This window comes from Euprymna scolopes, chromosome 33, assembly GCF_053919585.1.
Source record: "Euprymna scolopes isolate OS-2025 chromosome 33, ASM5391958v1, whole genome shotgun sequence".
NCBI classification, from domain to species: domain Eukaryota; kingdom Metazoa; phylum Mollusca; class Cephalopoda; order Sepiida; family Sepiolidae; genus Euprymna; species Euprymna scolopes.
Window position 1 is genome coordinate 28440078 of NC_136514.1, and position 19809 is coordinate 28459886.

At 26.9% G+C, this 19809-nt stretch overlaps 1 protein-coding gene across 50 annotated transcripts in view; it reads left to right on the top strand.

Annotated features, from left to right (window-relative positions):
- LOC145258179 (uncharacterized) overlaps window positions 1-19809 on the top strand; it is a 399192-nt gene that overhangs the window by 265777 nt on the left and 113606 nt on the right. For 24 of the 50 annotated variants that reach the window (XM_080116006.1, XM_080116009.1, XM_080116011.1 and 21 more), the window contains 13 exons: window positions 3556-3591; window positions 5063-5095; window positions 9194-9229; window positions 10490-10525; window positions 12605-12640; window positions 14141-14176; window positions 15223-15258; window positions 15827-15862; window positions 16507-16542; window positions 17213-17248; window positions 17894-17929; window positions 18551-18586; window positions 19154-19189. In XM_080116006.1, the coding sequence (XP_079972132.1) occupies window positions 3556-3591; window positions 5063-5095; window positions 9194-9229; window positions 10490-10525; window positions 12605-12640; window positions 14141-14176; window positions 15223-15258; window positions 15827-15862; window positions 16507-16542; window positions 17213-17248; window positions 17894-17929; window positions 18551-18586; window positions 19154-19189 (465 nt within the window). The remainder of the gene's footprint in view (window positions 1-3555; window positions 3592-5062; window positions 5096-9193; window positions 9230-10489; window positions 10526-12604; window positions 12641-14140; window positions 14177-15222; window positions 15259-15826; window positions 15863-16506; window positions 16543-17212; window positions 17249-17893; window positions 17930-18550; window positions 18587-19153; window positions 19190-19809) is intronic. The other 26 variants (XM_080116012.1, XM_080116031.1, XM_080116050.1 and 23 more) reach the window with 18 other exon arrangements.

Here is a 19809-nt window from a genome sequence, read left to right on the forward strand (position 1 = left end):
GCATAGTTGGAATTTAAGTGCAATTTAAACCTGAGGACAAATAGGGGAAACAAAAAAAACCTTCCTCTAAAATGTTAATGAATATAAAAATTTATTATAAGACTCTATAGACAAATTTATCTTTAGTTGACCTTTGACAACTAAATATTTTCGTTAACTAGCCAAATAGAGCAGTTATTAGCCAAACCCATGTGATTTTTAGGATATGACATCTTCATTCTATGACGAGTACGTACATCATGAAGATTTTTCTGTACATTTTTTTTTTTCTTTTAAGTGTAATTCTAAATATACACCAAATTTTATGTTGAGACTTGAAGGAATAAACATTCAAATTTTTTCAGATGTCTTTTTAAACAGCCTTCGTTAAAAAAAAAAGAATATACAATTCTATTAAACTTTAATTGTTTAAATAATTTGACTTTACTCGTTTTATTAGAAAAAAAAGTTGAAAAACATCTTTAACTCAAGAATGAGTTTTGGAAGGTTGTCAGTGGAAAAAAAAAAAGCGCAATCGCCAAAAGATAAGTGTTTTCTTATTTTTAGTCGCCATTTTGAAAAATCGCTTGCAAGTGCGACTGTTTCACTCACAACATAAAGCTTTGTATATTTTTGTAGAAAAAGAAGCTTCAGAGAAATATGAATTGGATTTCAATCCTGTATTTTACAACCATTAGTAAATCACTCATAAGATTTAAATTTACATAAGATGAAAATCATTCTTGAAGGTGTCTTGTTAAAACATGACAATTTGACTGAGGTTAAAATTCCTCATCAAATTTAGTCACATCATATTATTTCCACATCACTAAGGTACTTCCTCTCCTATTTACTTACCAACAGATAATTTACTTACGTCTTTGTAGTTCCTGATTCATATGTAACAAAATGGTTTTCCCTCATCTTAAAAACAGAATTTGCAACCAACATTTCTGTGGCACAACCAAATTTGAAGATTCTTTATCCTTCTCTATTTCTATCATCGCATCCATTTCCTCTATGAATGCTGTAAAAACCATCAGAGGTCATCCCAGCATCATCATTCAGATCTCTTGTTGCAGGAAGTACTTCCTTCTCGACAATGTACTTACTGTAATAAGTCTACATATTATTTAGATTATTTGAACTAATGTTCTGATTTCGAGTGTTATTTTCACGTTTCAACCGATGTAACACCTAACCTTCTTCAGGTGTCTCTTGAAATCTTTCTATCAAACTCTACAATCTGCATGCAATTTCTAACAGAGTCCTTTATTTAATTCCAGCGTCCTTGTAACTGTACACCAAGCTCTAACTTCTGTCCCATTACTGCAATGTTATATCCTTCTGCCTGTTTAATGGAATGTTCTCCAATGAACTCCTAGCACTTGTGTCCCCTTGACATGCATACACTCCTGACTAACCTGACAAGCAGCAAAATCCCATCCCTTCACTGTTGACATTCCTAGATGTCAGAAAACCTTCTACTCTAATAGTTTCTTCCATCAAACTGCTAGATTTTGGAGTTCCCTCCCTGTTTCCTGCTTCTCTAACTATACTAATCTGCTGAGGTTTAAATGTAATGCAAACAAACATCTTGCTGCTCACTCAACCCCCTACAGTCTCCTGTTAGACATGATCCCAAATAATAGCCCCTTATGTTCCATGTGACAATCCTCCTTGTTTGAGATGAGAGAGGTTAAAAAAAGAACCCATGGAGGTAGGATGTTCTCTTTCTGTCAGCCATGATTGGGTAGAAGTTTTAAGTCATTTGCAATTGTATTTTAAATATTGCACTGACGATTAAACCTTCAACCTCCAGAAGAATGTCACTTATAAGTAACAAACTGACAGAATGAGAGCATGCTACCCCTGGATTCTGTTTGAAATTCCATTCAGATTACTGAGTTTGATAGAAATATTACTGAATTCGACAAGAGACACCTGAAGAAGGTTGAAGGTTACATTGGCCGAAACATAAAAATAACATTCATGATGAGAACAGTAGTCTGAATAATACGAGGGAACACAAATTATCAATCCTCATCTAAAAAATTCATAAATATAATAAGCCTATTATAAAATTTCCATTTTGCACCTGCAATCATTTGATTACCGTTTCACATTGTGATGCATTAACAGATGTACCTGAAATTTTTTTCAAATTCAACAGGAAGATGTGTGCAGAATGATGCACACATCTTCCTGTTGAATTTGGTTTGTTTGGTAACATTAAAAAAAAAAAAGAATGTGATAGTAAGCTAACGTCTTTCCTTATTTTCTGTGCAGCACTACCGGAAGTGGTGACAAGGCAAATTAGTTCCTTCGCTTTTATTATTTTTATTTATTTATGTATTGGATCCATTTTTTTATGTTAGTTTTTTTTTTTTTTTTTTGATTTCAATAATTTTATAACATTTTTCTTATAAAATTTCAAATAAAATAAAAACTTATTTTAAAATTTTATTAAAAGTGCAAATAAAGACTAATTGTGTTGTTTTTATCGGTATAATTTTGTTAATTTTTATTGTATACTTTTTCGGTAATGTCCTTTTTCTTATATTTTATTTCAATAAATCGCTTCACAATAGAAAAACTGAAGAACAAGATTTGCCTTGTCACTGCTTTAAGTAGCGCTCCGCAGAAAATTAGAGAAGAACTTAATTGACTATAACCTAAATTAAATGAATGAAGGTGTTGGGGTTAGATTTAAAACAGTTGAGATAACAGTCAGTTTATGGAGAAAAGCCAACGAAAAACATCAAAGGATGGATGTAAGAAAATGAAGGATAAAAAAGATTTGGCTAAAAATAGGTTATTTTAAAGGTCAGTTTTTAAAGGCCATCCAATACATGCCAACATAGACGTTAAACCGGATGTGATACTGATTTAGTAAAAAAATGATGATGAATTTTATTGAAAAGATACAAACATATCAAAGATGCAATATATATAAACATATCTATTTTAAAGGGAAAATATACTATGGACAGATATATTAATCCAAATCCTTTTTTTTTTATGTGTGAAACTAGGCTATATTAATATTTAATGGTGACTAAATGGATAAGAGTACTTGAGTGAATTAGTAGATATGGAACAGTCGAGGTAGCAGTGTCTGTTGATAGGGAAAACATGAAAGTGATAAGTTTTTTTTTTTTTTTTTTTTTTAGAAAGAGGGATAAATACCTGGTCAGAGATAGATTAGTTTGCAAGTTGGTTTCTAAGAGCCGTTCAACACATGCCAGGATTTTAAACAGATGTTAAACTGAATATGATGATGATATCGATATCATTAATGTTATTGAATTACACTTAAATTGTGACCATACTTTTTCTGCTGAATGTTATGTAGAATTTTGCTTTTGGTTTAGACACAATTCATCAGATGTTTTTTTTTTATTTTTGTTGTATCTGTACAAGTATTTCTAATTTATACGCAATTTTAGTTACTTAAAAAAAAAATCGCTTACAAATTTGAAATTTGTTTTTACATGATAAGAGAAAAACATGTTGATAGAGAAATATTTGTTAAAACTGAATAATTTACTGGTGCTCCTCTCTTTGTTGCTTTAGAGGGACAAGAGGAGATAACTCCATCCGTCACTGTTGGTAGGTAACATTTCTCCCTGCTCATGCATGCTCTCAATGTAGTGTGAACTTTTATTTGAATTTATTTTAATCGATTTAAAGGTGACTAGTTGTGGAGAAAACAATATCCTGTTTACTATAGAAAATATCTGTTTTTCAAGTAAAGTTTTTTTTTTTTTTTTTTTTTTTTTTTTTTTCATTATCTCTCTCTCTATATATGTGTGTTTAATTAAATTAATGTAGACAATTCCTGTGTACAAATTTTGATTTTGATCTTTTCTAATTTTCTTAGTAATTTTCTTGCTTTGGGCAAGAACTGGCTCATATAACTCGTCTGAAACGAGAAAATTTTAATGAAACATGCCTAAAAGAAAGCATACTGCCTATATATATATATATATATATATATATATATATATATATATATATATATATATATATATATATTAGATCCAAAGTTACAATTTTTAGTTATTCTATAAATTTTCCTAGTTTTTAGTTATTCTTTTATTTGAATTTTTCATTTTTCTGTAATTTTTTTTTTATAATGCATTATAAAAAGTCTTAGTGTTACCCATTTTTAATTTAAATCTTTTTTTAAAAATTATAGAAATTTTTATATTTCTAAATTCAAAATATTCAGAATGTTGTGTAGAATTAGTTGTCTTACTGATTAGTAATATATATCTGTGACTTATTAAATTGTTGTCATTAATATATATATATATATATATATATATATATATATATATAATGAACCGTTTTGAAAGTTTCATGGAATAGAATATATATTAGTGATGGGATGATTCCAATATTTTTCTTAATTTCAATCCTAAAATTGCCTAATCGCCTAAAATGGTAGAATTTTATTTTTGCAACGGAATGGATTTAGTGGAAAGTCCTCCTCTACATTTAAATGTAGATATCATTTTCTATTCAATTTGACAAATTTCTTGATGTTTTCCCGTTATGTACCGTATCTAAGATTTTGATAAACTAAGTGTGACATTTTTATCTATAGTTTTTACTTGTGCCATTTTTTTTTTTTTTTTTTTTTGCATTCATCCTTTCATGGCATTTTTACCTGTGCTATTTTTATGGAGTCATTTTTTACGGAGGTTATTTTTACATAAATTCATTATTATGCTCTATGTTTTTTTTGTTATCTTTGTTAAAAAAATATTCATTTTTATCATCATTTTGTCAATAGAAAACAATAGAAAATTAAGTTTTATGCAAAAATACAAATTAAAAGAATTGTTTTTTTAATCTGAAATTAGGCTAAAAATTTTTCCAATTTCAATACTTGAAAATGTTCTCATATTTCTAATTCCTGATTCATCATCCCAACACTAATATTAAGCCATACTGTGTGTGTGTGTGTGTGTGTGTGTGTGTGTGTGTATGTGTGCATATATATATATATATATATATATATATATATATATATATAGTGATATTTATGATTGAAGTCATCTTTTTATTTCTTTAGTTGAAGATGCAGAAATAGCCAATGTTGAAATGGGTAGGTACATACCGTTTTATTTCACAATTCAACATATGAATTTCAATTCAAAGAATAAATTCTCATTCATTTAAACGAGGGTTATCAAGCTTTTTCTTTTAAAATGATCAAATTAGTGGTACGTTTAGTGGCTTTTGTAGTTCAAAAGGCAACGTTGAATTTATCATGTAGGTATCTTATTACCAATATCCACAATACAGTATTACTTTGTGTTTTCACTAAATATCTACAAAGGAAAACCTTTTTGTTTTTATTATTACAAATAATATGATGTTAAACATTATTTTTTTAATAAATATTATGTTAAACACATGTTTTTTTTTATAAATATTATGTTAAACACATATTTTTTGTATTCAAAATAGTTATCAGTGTTTTGTAATATAAATCTGTTAATGTTTAAACGTTGACATGTTGTAAAATGCAACAGTCAGCCAATCTGCTAACATTTTCTGCAAGTGTAATAATGCTGATAATGGCCTTTATTCTTGTTGCCTTGAAAGATATTTATATACATATAATAACGTATATACGGCATAATCACGTTGACACTCCGGTTCCCGTCAAATCACTGAAGTTAAAAAACATTGAGCCTGGTCATTGCTAAAATGGTAATTCTAGGCACTGTATGTAGGAGGATGTTAACACCTCCCTGCAAGAGTTGCAAAAACCTAATGTTATCATCTCCCCTAACAGGAATATACATGCAACTGGGGACCACTTGTGAATATCATAATCCCATGAAACTCCCTCTTTCAGAGGAAGCCGGTTAAACCCAAATAAGGTTAGTGCCGACACGCACATACACAAAGATATTTATAATATATGTGACAAAAAGAATTATTTTGGTAATTAATTCCTGTTTCAGCCACATAAATTATTTCGTGTGTAAAGAACACACACTCAAATTGGATTATTTAGTTCTCTTTTATTAATGACGAAGACATTTGCTCTTTGCATAAACAGCAGCAGTCTTTTCTTTTTCTTTTCTTTAAACATCAAAACACATGCGAACAACATGGCATCCAAAACAAAAATCTCTCCAGCAAAAAATCTGTCCCCTTATATTCTGCTTTTTCGAAGTCCTAACAATGCTTAAATTTGTATAATCTCTCTCACCTTGTATCACCTAAATGGTTCTAGGTTCAAGTGCCATTGTTTCCTTACAGCGGGCACATGCTAACCATGGCCACTTATTTCTATGTTTCTTCACACCATTACCACACTCCTGTTTATTTTTAAACTGTTAAGTAACTGGGTTGGGTTTTAGATGACAGTGTGCTTAGCACTGTTTTAAAATAAGTCTTATCTCATTTGTCATAAAAATAAAAACAGCTGTAGATATTTTTTTAAGCATTATATGGATTATCCATGCTATTATTTTCATCTTGGTTGTTCTACTAACGTTTCAGTTGATGTAAACTACAATGTTTTTTCAAGTCCATCTTTTTGAGACAGAATTTCAAGTTGAACCCTTTATTTCATCCATGCAGGTAGATTGCTTCCTGTCACTCATAACTAAGTAGAAGTATTAATTGAATCCTATATCTTTACATGGCCACCATTCGCCTATGCATGGAATATTATTGCAGTTTCTGGGCTGATCCATCTATCACTAGTCTCTCACTCTTAGACATGTTCCAAAAAATGGTCTTAAATCTAATACGCCCTGCACTGTTGACCAAACTCACACCGCTGTCCCACTGTCACACCCCTCTACCTGTTTTAAAAGTATTTTAATAGAATGTGCTCTGATGAACTCTTAGAACTTGATATATTTCTGACTAACCCGACAAGCAGCAAAATCCCACCCCCTCACTGGTTAAGTCCCTAAATACCGGAAGGTCTTCTACTCTAATAGTTTCTTCCTTTGGATTGCTAGACTTTGAATTCCTACCCTGGTTTCTGGTTCCCTGACTGTACTAATCTGCAGAAATTTAAATGTAATGTGAACTGGCATTTTTCTGCTCAACTCCCTACAGTTCCCTGTTAGATACAACTCCAAATAGTAGCCTATTACGTTCCAAGTGACAATATGCTTTGTTTGTTATGAAAAAATATTATTTAATATAAAAAATTAGTGTTTAATAAAGTTAGCATTAAAAATTAATAAAAAATTAGCATTAAAAATTAGTGTTAAAAATATATTAAAAATTAGCATAATTAGCGTTTAAGAAAATATCTTAAAAAATTAGCGTTTGAAAAGTTTAATAAAAATTAGCATTAAAAAAGTTTAATAAAAATTAGCATTTGAAAAGTTTAATAAAAATTAGCATTTGAAAAGTTTAATAAAAATTAGCATTAAAAAAGTTTAATAAAAATTAGCGTCAAAAAAATTATTAAAAAAAGTTATCCTGTCTTGTAAGGCTAGAAACTTCAACATTCAGAAGACCTAGAATTGAAAGACCTGGACGGTTTATAAGTTGATTAATAATCACTTCTCAGTAATAATTTTTTGTATGTTGGAAGGTGCAATCCTTATTACAGGTAATAACTGAGAAGAACATAAATTAACTTTTCTGTCTTGTCATGGGCAATGTAATGAGAATGATCTACACACTTCCATTCCTAATTGATCAAACTCCAAAATAAACTGAACTTCTATTTTCACAGATGAATTACAAGCAATCAAGATAGTATGTTAAAAATAAATGCTATTTTGACTGTACACATAAAATTCAACTGAAAAACGATTTTTAATATTTATTGATTCTCTGTCAAGTTAAAAACCGGTATTCCAAACCAACATTTTATTTTCAGTATATCTTTAAAAAAAAAAAAAATTTAATGTGAACACATAGATCTTTGCAAAAAAAGGAACAATATTTTGGTAGCACAATTAGCCACTGAATTATAAATGTTCAAAGTTTGTTGGAAATTAGAAAATTTGACATCTTATGAGCTATTGGTTCAACAGCCAATTTTCACAGCGTATAAAGATTACACACTTTGAATGAGTGAAAAATCCTTAAAAATATATCATGTCACCTTGTCAGAAATGAAAACTAATCATAATGGAAGCAATAATTGTTAGATCAAACCTTTTAAAAAATGACAAAAATAACATAGAAGAAGCTACTTTGACTGTTTGTATAAAATTCGTTTCAAGAGCGAACACATAAAGTCTTTGTAATATGATTTATCAGAGTTCACACAGGCTTGAAAAGGCTTTGAATTTTGAGCCTTATCTCGAAAAGGCTTCATTTCTATTATTACCTAGAAAAGGGCCTTGATTTTGAGCCTTGTCTTGAAAAGGCCTTCTATTATTACCTTGAAAAGGTCTTGGAAATATGGGAAATGTCTTGAATTGGGCTTAAAAATTGTACTCTTTATATAAGGTTTGTGTCAGAATGTTAAAAATAAAATCGTAATAAATACTATTAAAATGTTTTTTAAATATTAAAAGTAAAATTGAAATAAATTCTCTTGAAATTGCATCATGTTATTTCCCGAATTCTTGATACAAAAGTTACATCCCTTTATCATGAAACTACCCGATGTTATCCATATACTTTACAAATGTCGGCTAAGTGAAATTAAAGATCGAAATAAATACTATTAAAATACTTTTAAAAATTTTAATTAATATATTATCTTTTTGGTTTATTATATCATTCTTTATTTATCAAATTTTGTTTTTAAAATTTGAATTTTGTCTGAAGAAGGCCTTGATAAAAGTCTTGAAAATGGACATTGAAAATTTTATGAACCCTGTTTATAACAAAAAGTAAAGACAAAACTTGATTTTTCTTTTGATAGTAAGTCAATCAATCTCCACTCAGAAGTGCATTTCAGTTAAAAATTCTGTCCAGATTCTCAAGTGCAGAAAGATGTACTTGAAGAAGGTCAAGTGTTACATCGACTGAAACCTGAAATTAACTAAGATGGGAATAGTAGTACAAATAAAACAGTCTATTAATCCCCGTTTCAAAAGTTATGAAATAAAGCTTTTTTCTTTTTTTTTTTTTTTTTTTTTACAAACTTAAAAAATGCACATTAAAATCAGTTTTTCTAGAATTTTTTTTTTCAATATATTATTAAACATTTGGTTACAAAAACATTTGTCTAAACCTTTTTTCTCCTTCCCATTCTATTTAGAAAGGGAAGCACTGATAGCACCAGGTGTTACTGTGGGTAGGTACACTCTCCGTTATTTTTAAGTTAATGCATGGTGTGTTATAAATTAAAGGAAATATGGAACATGCTAAAAGAATGGTACTTATGCAGAATAAGGACCGTGCTATCGTTGGAATTTTACGTCTGCTTACGTAAAACAATGGAAGGTGCCGAACAAAAATTTTGGGTGCTTCTGTTTTGGAGGGGGATTAACTAAGGGAGATAACTCCCATTTACTATTAAAAAAAAAAAGAAGCATTGCTGAAACAGTTTACGAAAATGAAACACATTAATTAACAAACTTTAACAAAAACGAATACACAAATCTTTGAATAGTAATAATAAAAAATGAATACAAATCAAAAATATTAATACACAATTACTATAACTGAATAATTATAATCAGTTAAGCAATTGAAAAGAGAAACAAGTTGGAAATAAGTTAACAAACTAAAAATGAAACAATATTTAATAATAAAATAATTAAACTTGTTAATTAACATACACAAAACCAAAAAATAAATAAACTGTAACAATAATACAATGTCAAAACTACAAAAAAATAAACTTGTTTGGTAATGCTTCTTTTTTAGTAAATGGGAGTTATCTCCCTTATATAATCCTCCTCTAAAACAGAAGCACCAAATTTTGGGATTTTTTTTTTTGATTTTGATTTTCTTTGTGCAAATGCTGAAATTTTTTCAATGAAAAAAAAGTTATTAGAAAGGGTTTCAATGAAAAATGAATTCAATTTTATTGGTTCAGCATTTCAACATTTTTTAGTGTTTTACGTTAACTGGTCGGAAAATTCTGACAATAGCACAGTCCTTGTTTTGCATAGGTACAACTAGAACCAACAAAGTCATTGAAAGTTTTTTTTTAATTTACAAACTATTAATTTTCAAAACGACTTATTTAAGCATTTATTTTGGAATAAAATACTTATTAGTAGGGTTATGACAAGAGAATATTCTTTTCATTATTTTGACTCTCTGGTATATATCAGTTAATATCTTGTATGTTTTTAGATAGTGATGTACTGATGTGGTTCTCAATTGATTAACTGTGTCGGATATATACTCGAGAATCAAAACAATGAAAAAAATATTCTCTTGTCATAGCCCACACACATATAATGATGCTAAGAGATGTTTATCTACAAATTATTTTTTTGTTTAAAGTTCTCAGAATTTTAAGATTATTCTTTTTTATATTATGAGAAATATTTGCTTCCAAATATTTGTCTAAAATCTATTTTTCCCTTCCTTTCATATGTAGAAAGGGAAAAACCCATAGAACCTGTTGTTATTGTGGGTAGGTACTCTATAATCTTTTTTAATCAATGCATGGTGTGCTTATAATCTTAAATATATATATATATAAAAAAGCAATAAAAAGATGTTTTTAAAACTTGTATACAACTGCATATAATTTGCAATCAGTAATATATATATATATATATCTCAAAAGGATGTAGTGTTTACCTAATATATGCAATAGTAAACTATAATCTAATATAAAAACCAGTATTTATATATAGATAATTTAATCCCAACCGAATTAAAAAAAGCTCAATACGCAATAGAGAGTAGAGCTTATAAGAGAGAGAAAATTAAAACTGTAAGTTGAAACTTTACAATCAAAATTTATTGTTTGACTGAATACTCCATAAAAACAATTTGTAAATTGTTTTTATGGAGTATTTAGTCAAACAATAAATTTTGATTGTAAAGTTTCAACTTACAGTTTTAATTTTCTCTCTCTTATATATATATATATATATATATATATATATATATATATATATATTTATATTAGTCATCCACATACAGTACTGTTTCGTTGTATCACAACTCATCATCAGTGCGGCTAGACATACACCTTTTCCCAGCCGTGGATCAAACCTACAACAATCGTGTTGACAGTCGGCAGCTATAATAAAAGTATAAGAACTTGTATTAGTATTTTTATTGAAAATTATTTTTTTAATGTTGAAGTTTAAGAGTTGATATTTGAAAATATGGTGTACTGACTAAAAGTTAATTATAGAAAATTAGTAAATATTTGATGGGGACTTATTTTTTCTTACTCAAATTTATTTTACTTTCACTTAAAACTCTACTGAATTCAGATAAAAAAAAAATATTTTAAAAAATTGTTTTTATGGTGCTTGTCCAGAATTCTCCCTATGTATGAAAAATCTGTATGATGTACAATACCATGAAAGAAAATATTGTACACCAAAAATTACCCCCCCCCCAAATAAGACAGCGAGATATCTGTTCCCATTAGATTTAAGTCTGTCTATTAATACAGTAAGAAACAGGGAGGGAATTCCAAAGCGTAGCAGTCCGAGAGAAGAAACTATTAGAGTAGAAGGCTTTTTAGCATCTAAAGACTTCAACAGTGAAGTGATCAAGTAGTTTTATTTTTAAAAAAGAAAATCATATTTTGTGGCCAAACAAACAGTGATGATATCATGACACCATCTTGAAAACAACCTTAGAAATTTTAGAAAACTATTTTTGATACGGGGATATTTGAAAATTTCATTTGCTTAAAAATGATTTATTTAAAAAAAAAATAATTTTTTTATAAAACTACTTGACCAATGTACGTGATTTTTGGAATATATTTACTTTTCATTCCATCATACAGATTTGTGTTTGGTTTTTGATATAAGGGAAATTCTGGATAAGCACCAGTTTTATCAATCATCATGAAATAGATAATTAGGAAAAATTCTCCAAACGAAATTATTTTTTGCAAAATATATTGAATTATTTTTAATTACAACATATATTTATTTGTGAAGGCTTAGCTTCTTAGAATTCTAAGTCCTTTGGTTCCATTCCTTGTAGATTTTATATTCTGTTTGTAAATAGTTTTGCAACAATTTCAACTGATTTTGTTGTTTGTTTCTGTAGCAAAAGAGATGATAAAAACGGTTTCTTATGTAGGTAGGTACCAGAATTAATTGGAAATTTATTTCATGTGCTATAATGTTGATAAGTTTAAGATAACAGTTTACGGTTGGTAATAGAAGGTCAAAGAAAACATAGTATGAGGATGGATTTGGGAGAAAGAGGGATAAATAAAGATCTAGTCAGAGATAGATTAATTTGGAAGTCAATTTCTAAAAGTCATCCAACACATGTCAGCATGTTAAACTGATGATGATTGAATTAGGAAGGGAACGATCATCGTTCCTGCAATGTTATAAATTTGATGGATTACTTTTATTTCAATCTACAAAATAAGTATGAATTTGTCTAAAATATATGCATTAATTTTGGTGCTCAGTACTTTAAAATTAGTTTTTATATTATCATGAGATATGTTTGCCTCCAATTATTTGTCTAAAATTATATTTTCCCTTTCTTTGCCATGTAGAAAGGGAAGAACCAATAGCCCCAGTTGTTGTTGTAGGTAGGTACTCTATACTTTTTTTTTTTTTTTTTTTTTTTTTTTAAGTTAATACAAGGTGTGGTTAAAATAGGGATTATTTTCAAACGATGAAAAAAATGACTGGTTTTGTTAAAAATGACTGTTTGCAATCTTTTTACTAAATCTGTTATCCGAAATAAATACAAACATATTTTCAACTGACGTTTTTCACAGATCGATTAATGTCTTGCATGCAATTAAAACTATCTCATAGTAAAAACGGCTTTACTTTTTTATATACAATTTCAGACATTTTTTTGCAATCTATATATATTTTTTTCAAAGATATTAATCATCTGTAGATAGTTTATATTTGTAAGAAAAATTTATAAATTTATGTCTTGATGTTTGTTATTGATTGGATCCAAAAGATGAATTAAACGTTCCCTCTATTTGTAAGAAATTTTGAACCATATGCGAGACATTTCTTTTCACATTGATCTAGATTTATATATATTTAAAATTATGTGCCACAGTAGATTACATTAAACCATTACTTGAATCAATAAAAAAAGAGGTTGACAATCCAGAAAAATTATATAATTTGTAAAAATAACTTTATACAATTTGGGTTTCCTTCTTTATAATTTATAAAAATAACTTTATATAATTTGTGGCTGCTTATGCACTTATGCTACTGTGCTTTTTTTAAAATAGTATTTTCAAGTTAAATTGAAGTTTTACGATATCTTTTTATTATTATTATTAAATTGTTAGGTGAAAGTACAGAATAGTTACAAAACACCCTCCTCTTCTCATATTAAGAATGATTTTCTAGATGATAGCATTATTATTTTAATATGGTAACATAAGTGCATAATTTGTTTCCTTCTTTATAATTTATACAAATGACTTTCTATGACTTGTGTCTCCTTCTAAGATATAGTCGTTAATATACGAATTGTGCTGCACTATTTGGCAGTGTTATAGTTCCATACTATAAGATGTATTATAGCAAAGCTGGGAAGCCTGACTGGAAACCTATTAAAAACATTTAATTTTCAGATATTTTCAAGGAAATTAAGTCAACTGTTTGAAAGTACTTAGAATGGCATAAATGGGAATAAGATTATTTGAAATCTAAATAAATGAAGATATCTATTATAGTTGTTGAAATTGATTAATAAAAACAAAGAGATAATTCAGATATTTAGTAAAAGAATTTAGCTTTTCTTATTACATAATACTGTGATAACTAGTGAGAATTTTATGTTACAGTATTTACTTTGTAATTTTATTAAGTTATTATTAATTACAAATAATATTTGTCGTTTTTATTGTTTAATCTTTTTTGAAAGATTTTAGATTCCTGTATAATTCTAAAGCTTTTTTATTTTTCAATTTACTAAATATTAATTTGTAAAACTACTTGATAAGCAGTTATTTGAGAACTTGAGGAATTATTTTCATATTATGACGAGTGATGTTTGTCTACAAATATTTAAAAAGAAAATTTTTTTTTCCTCTTCCTTTCCTATGTAGAAAGGGAAAAACCGATAGCACCCATTGTTATTGTTGGTAGGTACACTACATTATTTTAAAATTCATGCATGGTGTGCTCACAATCTTGAATATATCAAAAGAAATATATAAATATATATAAAAAAAAAAAAGTATAAGTTCTTTTTAAAAACGTATACATCATTTCATGAAATTTCTCATTTGTAATAAATAATCTAAAACGGTATTTTTAAAGAATGTGTGTTTATATTTTCTTTTATATTTAACTGTTTAAGTATAAGCGTTCATATTTGAAAGTAATGTGTTGTGACTGAAAATGAGTATAGAAAATGAAGTTAATATCCGGTTTATCCTTATTCCTTCTTGCTATAATTCATTCATCAAGCTTCAATTAAAATGCTGCTGAATTTAAGTAAGTTATGAAAAAAAAATCTATTAAGTTGTATTGAACATTATTTCTTTTTACCGAGGTTATATTGGGTAACTATAAATAAAATTCTACCTGCTAAATTACATTTTGTGTATTGTTTGGATTATTTTTTATTCGAATTAATATTTTCATTTCATTTTTTTTAAATCTTGTTCAAAATCTTAAATTATTATAATTTTAAACCCTTCTCTTCATCATAGATTTTCTATTCTATTTGTAAATAGTTTTGCTACAATTTCAACAGATCTTGGTGTATTTGTTTCTGCAGACAAAGATGTCCATAAAAAAAATTTGTCATGTGGGCTGATACTTGAATGAATTTTAAATTGTGAATACTGTTTAGTTTTGGTTAGCCATTTTAGTTAGACGAATTTAGTATCCCATCTGTTTTTCTGTATAAAAATGAAGTAATTTGAAGCCTATAATCTCGATTTTAAATCTACAAGTCTATAAATTGATTTTTTTTTATCTACAAAACCTATAAATTTTATATATATATTTTTTTTATCTACAAAGCTTTACTATCTTTTTTTTTTTTTTTTCAACTTTATCAAATATAATTTAATAGTTATTTTGGCAGAAGATTCTCAATACTTTAAAACTATTTTTATATTCTAAATATTTGTCACCAAATATTTTTCTTAAAATTTTTTTTCCGTCTTTACCCATGTAGAAAAGAAAGAACCGATAGCTCCAGTTGTTGTTGTTGGTAGGTAAATTGCGTCATTTCAAAATTAATGCATGGTGTGTTTCAAATGTATAAGATCTTAAATATATTAAACTTGTATACAATTTAAGAAAAATTGACTTTTTTTCTCAGTTATATGGACATAATTAAAATCTATTTATGATTAAAAAAAATGTGGGTTTTCTTTTCCATTTTTTTTTTTAAATTATATTTTTTAGAATAGTCTTTTTGCAATCAAGCTTTTTTGCAACAATTTTAATAGATTTTGGTGTATTTCTGAAGATAAAGGTGGCAATAAAACTATTTTAAATGTTGGCTGGTGCAAGAATGAATTGTAAATTATGAATGTGTTTAATTTTAAAATCGTTCTGTTCTTTTGTACAAAAAATTAATCAGTCTGAACCCTATAGTCTTGATTTTTAATCTACAAAGCCTATAAATTTGATTTTTTTTTCTAACTTTATCAAATATTATTTAATGGAGTTATTTTGGCAAAAAATTCTAAATGCTTAAAAAAAAATTTTATATTCTAAATATTTGTCACAAAATATTTTTCTTAAAATTATTCTTTCCATCTTTATCCATGCAGAAAAGAAAGAACCGATAGCTCCAGTTGTTGTTATTGGTAGGTAGGCCAATTATGTTATTTCCAAATTGATGCATGGTGTGCTATATTTAAAATAAAGTACTTTCTCTTTAGAAATCTGTATAGAATTTATGAAAATTTGTCTTAAAGATATCATTAGTTGATTTTTTTTCTTATTCAATGCTGGACATAATATCTTATATACATACTTATTTTTTATGGTTAAAAAATGTTTATTTCATTAGATTTTAGTGTACTTATGTCTGTAGACAAAGGTCACCATAACACTATTTGTAGTGTTTGTAGTGTAGGCATTTACTAGAATGAATTGCAAATTGTGAATACTGTTTGATTTTGGTTAGCCATTTTAGTTAAGTTAATTTAAGAATTGATCTTTTCTATACAAAAATGAATCAATCTGAAGCTGTAATTTTGATTTCTTTATTTTTTTACTAAACCTTTTTTTTTTTTTTTTTTTGAGCTACAAAGCCTATAATTTTGATGATTTTTTAATTTATAAAGCCTATAATCTTTCATTTTTATTTTACAACTTTATCAAATATCTTTTCATGGAGTTATTTTTGCAGAAAGTTCTCAATACTTTAAAATTATTTTTATATTCTTAATATTTATCACCGAATACTTTTCTAAAAATTATTTTTTTCCCTTCCTTGCCTATATAGAAAAGAAAGAACCGATAGCTCCAGTTGTTGTTGTCGGTAGGTAAATTACATTATTTTAAAATTGATGCATGGTGTGCTTAAAATGAATACGACCTTAAATATATTAAAAGAAAAAAGTATTTCATCTTTTTAAAAACCTGTATACAATTTGAGGAAACTTAGTTGACTTTTTTTTCTCTATTACATAATGGGTATAATACTTTACATGAGTAAAAATTATTAAAAAAAATTTCTATGGTTAAAAAAATGTTTTTTTTGTTTTGTTTTTTTAAACCATTTTAATTTTATTATTTAGAATAGTCTTTTTACAACTTTCTCAAATATCTTTTTGTGCAACAATTTCAATACATTTTGATGTTTTTTTATTTCTGTAGACAAACATAGCCATAAAACTATTGTAATGCAGGCTGGTGCCAGAATATATTGTAAATTATAGATGCTGTTTAATTTTGCTTAGCCATTTTAGTTAGACAAATTTAAGAATCAATCTGTTCTTTTGTACAAAAATGAAGCAATCTGTAGTCTTTTATTTTGATTTTTAATCTACAAAACCTATACATTTGATCCCTCCACCAACTTTATCAAAAAATCATTTAATGAAGTTATTTTGGCAGAAAATTCTCAATACTTTAAAACTATTTTTTATATTCTAAATATGTCACAAATTATTATTTTTTAATCATTCTTTTCATCTTTACCCATGCAGAAAAGAAAGAACCGATAGCTCCAGTTGTTGTTATTGGTAGGTCAATTATGTTATTTCAAAATGGATGCATGGTGTGCTTTGAATGAATGACATCTTAAATATATTTTTTTTTAAAGTACTTTCTCTTTTTAGAAATCTGAATACAATTTATGAAAATTTGTCTTGAGATATCTTTAGTTAAATTTTTTCTTAATTCAATGCTGGACATAATATACTATATACCTAATTATTTTTTATGGTTAAAAATGTTTATTTCATTAGATTTTGGTGTATTTATGTCTGTAGACAAAGGTCACCATAAAACTATATGTAGTGTAGGCTTTTACCAGAATGAATTGAAAATTGTGAATACTGTTTGATTTTGGTTAGTTATTTATTTTAGTTAAGCCAATTTAAGAATCGATCTTTTCTGTACAAAAATGAATCTATCTGAAGCCTATAGTTTTGATTTTATTATTTATTTACTAAGCCGAAAATCTTTATTTTTATTTATTTATTAAATTTTTTTTCAAGCTACAAAGTCTATAATCTTTAATTATTATTTTACGAATTTATCAAATATCTTTTCGTGCAGTTATTTTTGCAGAAAGTTCTCAATGCTTTAAAATTAGTTTTATATTCTAAATATTTGTTAAAAATATTTTTCTTAAAATTATTTTTGTTCCTTCCTTACCCATGTAGAAAAGAAAGAACCGATAGCTCCAGTTGTTGTTGTCGGTAGGTAAATTATGTTATTTTAAAATTGATGCATGGTGTGCTTAAAATGAATAAGATTTTAAATATATTAACAGAAGCAAGTATTTTGTCTTTTTAGAAAGCTGTATACAATTTAAGGAAACTTAGTTGACTTTTTTTTTCTCAGTTACATGATGGGCATGATATCTTATATGAATAAAAAAAATAATTAAAATCTTCCTAGGGTTAATATTTTAAAAAATCTTTTTAACCTTTTTAATTTTATTATTTAGAATAGTTCCTTTGCAGTCAAGCTTTTTTGTAACAATTTCAGTAGACCTTAGTGTATTTATACCTGTAAACAAAAGTGGCAATAAAACTATTTGTAACGTAGGCTGGTACCAAAATTAATTGTAAATAATGAATGCTGTTTAATTTTGGTTAACCATTTTAGTTAGACAAATGTAACAATCGATCTATTCTTTTGTACATATCTTGATTTTTAATTTACAAAGCATACCCCCCCCCAACATTATCAAATATCATTTAATGAAGTTATTTTGGTAGTAAATTCTCAATACTTTAAATTTATTTCTTATATTCTAAATATCTGTCACCAGATATTTTTCTTAAAATTATCTTTTTCCTTCCTTACCCATGTAGAAAAGAAAGAACCGATAGCCCCAGTTGTTGTTGTCGGTAGGTAAATTACGTTATTTCAAAAGTGATGCATGGTGTGCTTAAAATGAATAACATCTTTAAATATATATATATATATATATATATTTAAGAAAAAATTGTTTACAAAGATATCATTAGATGATTTTTTTTCTCAATTCAATGATAGACATAATATCTTATATACATAATTATTTTGTATGATTAAAAAAAATGTTTCAACAAATTTTGGTGTATTTGTTTCTGTAGACAAAAGTCACCATAAAACTATTTGTAGTGTAGGTTTGTGCCAAAATGAATTGCAAATTGTGAATGCTATTTGATTTTAGTTAGCCATTGTAGTTAAACAAAAGTAAAAATCGATCTGTTCTGTATAAAAATTAATCAATCTGAAGCCTATAATTTTTATTTTTATTTTCAATCTACTAAGCCTATAATCTTTGGATTTTTTTATATTACAACTTTATTAAATATTTTTTATGGAGCTATTTTAGCAAAGTTCTTTATACTTTAAAACTTTTTTATATTCTAAATATTTGTTGCCAAATTATTTTAAAATAATTATTTTTCCCTTCCTTACCGATATAGAAAAGAAAGAACCGATAGCTCCAGTTGTTGTTGTTGGTAGGTAAATTGCGTTATTTCAAAATTGATGCATGGTGTGCTTAAAAGGAATAAGATCTCCTATGTTAAAGAAAGAAAAAAAGTACTTTGTCTTTTTATAAAAACCTTTACACAATTTAATGAAAATTTTTAGATAAAGAGATCTTTAGCTGCCTTTTCTTTTTTGTTTTTTTGTTTGTCAATTAAATGATGGGCAAAATATCTCATAAAAATAATTAAAATCTTTTTATGGTTAAAAAATATTTATTCTTTTTCTTTAATCGTTTTAATTTTATTATTTAGATTCTAGATTTTTTGATTTAAAAAAAAAAAAATTTTTTTTTTTATTCTGGGATGTAAAGTTAAATCTGTTAAATACACTGTTTTTTTGTTGTTTTTTTTCAAGTTCTAGCAAAAAAGTTTTTCGAAAGCAAACTGCCCTTTTCTAACTTGGAAAAAAAATGATATCATTAGTGAAAGAATGGGTATGTTAGCCTATTCTCTGCAATCAAGCTCTTTTATCGGTGGGGGGGGGGAGTCAATGTTCTTCAATGATATTTATTTATCTGGAGAATGACTTATAATCACGAAGAATATAAACATTTTTAACTAAAGTATTCAAATTTTTGTGTTTTATATAT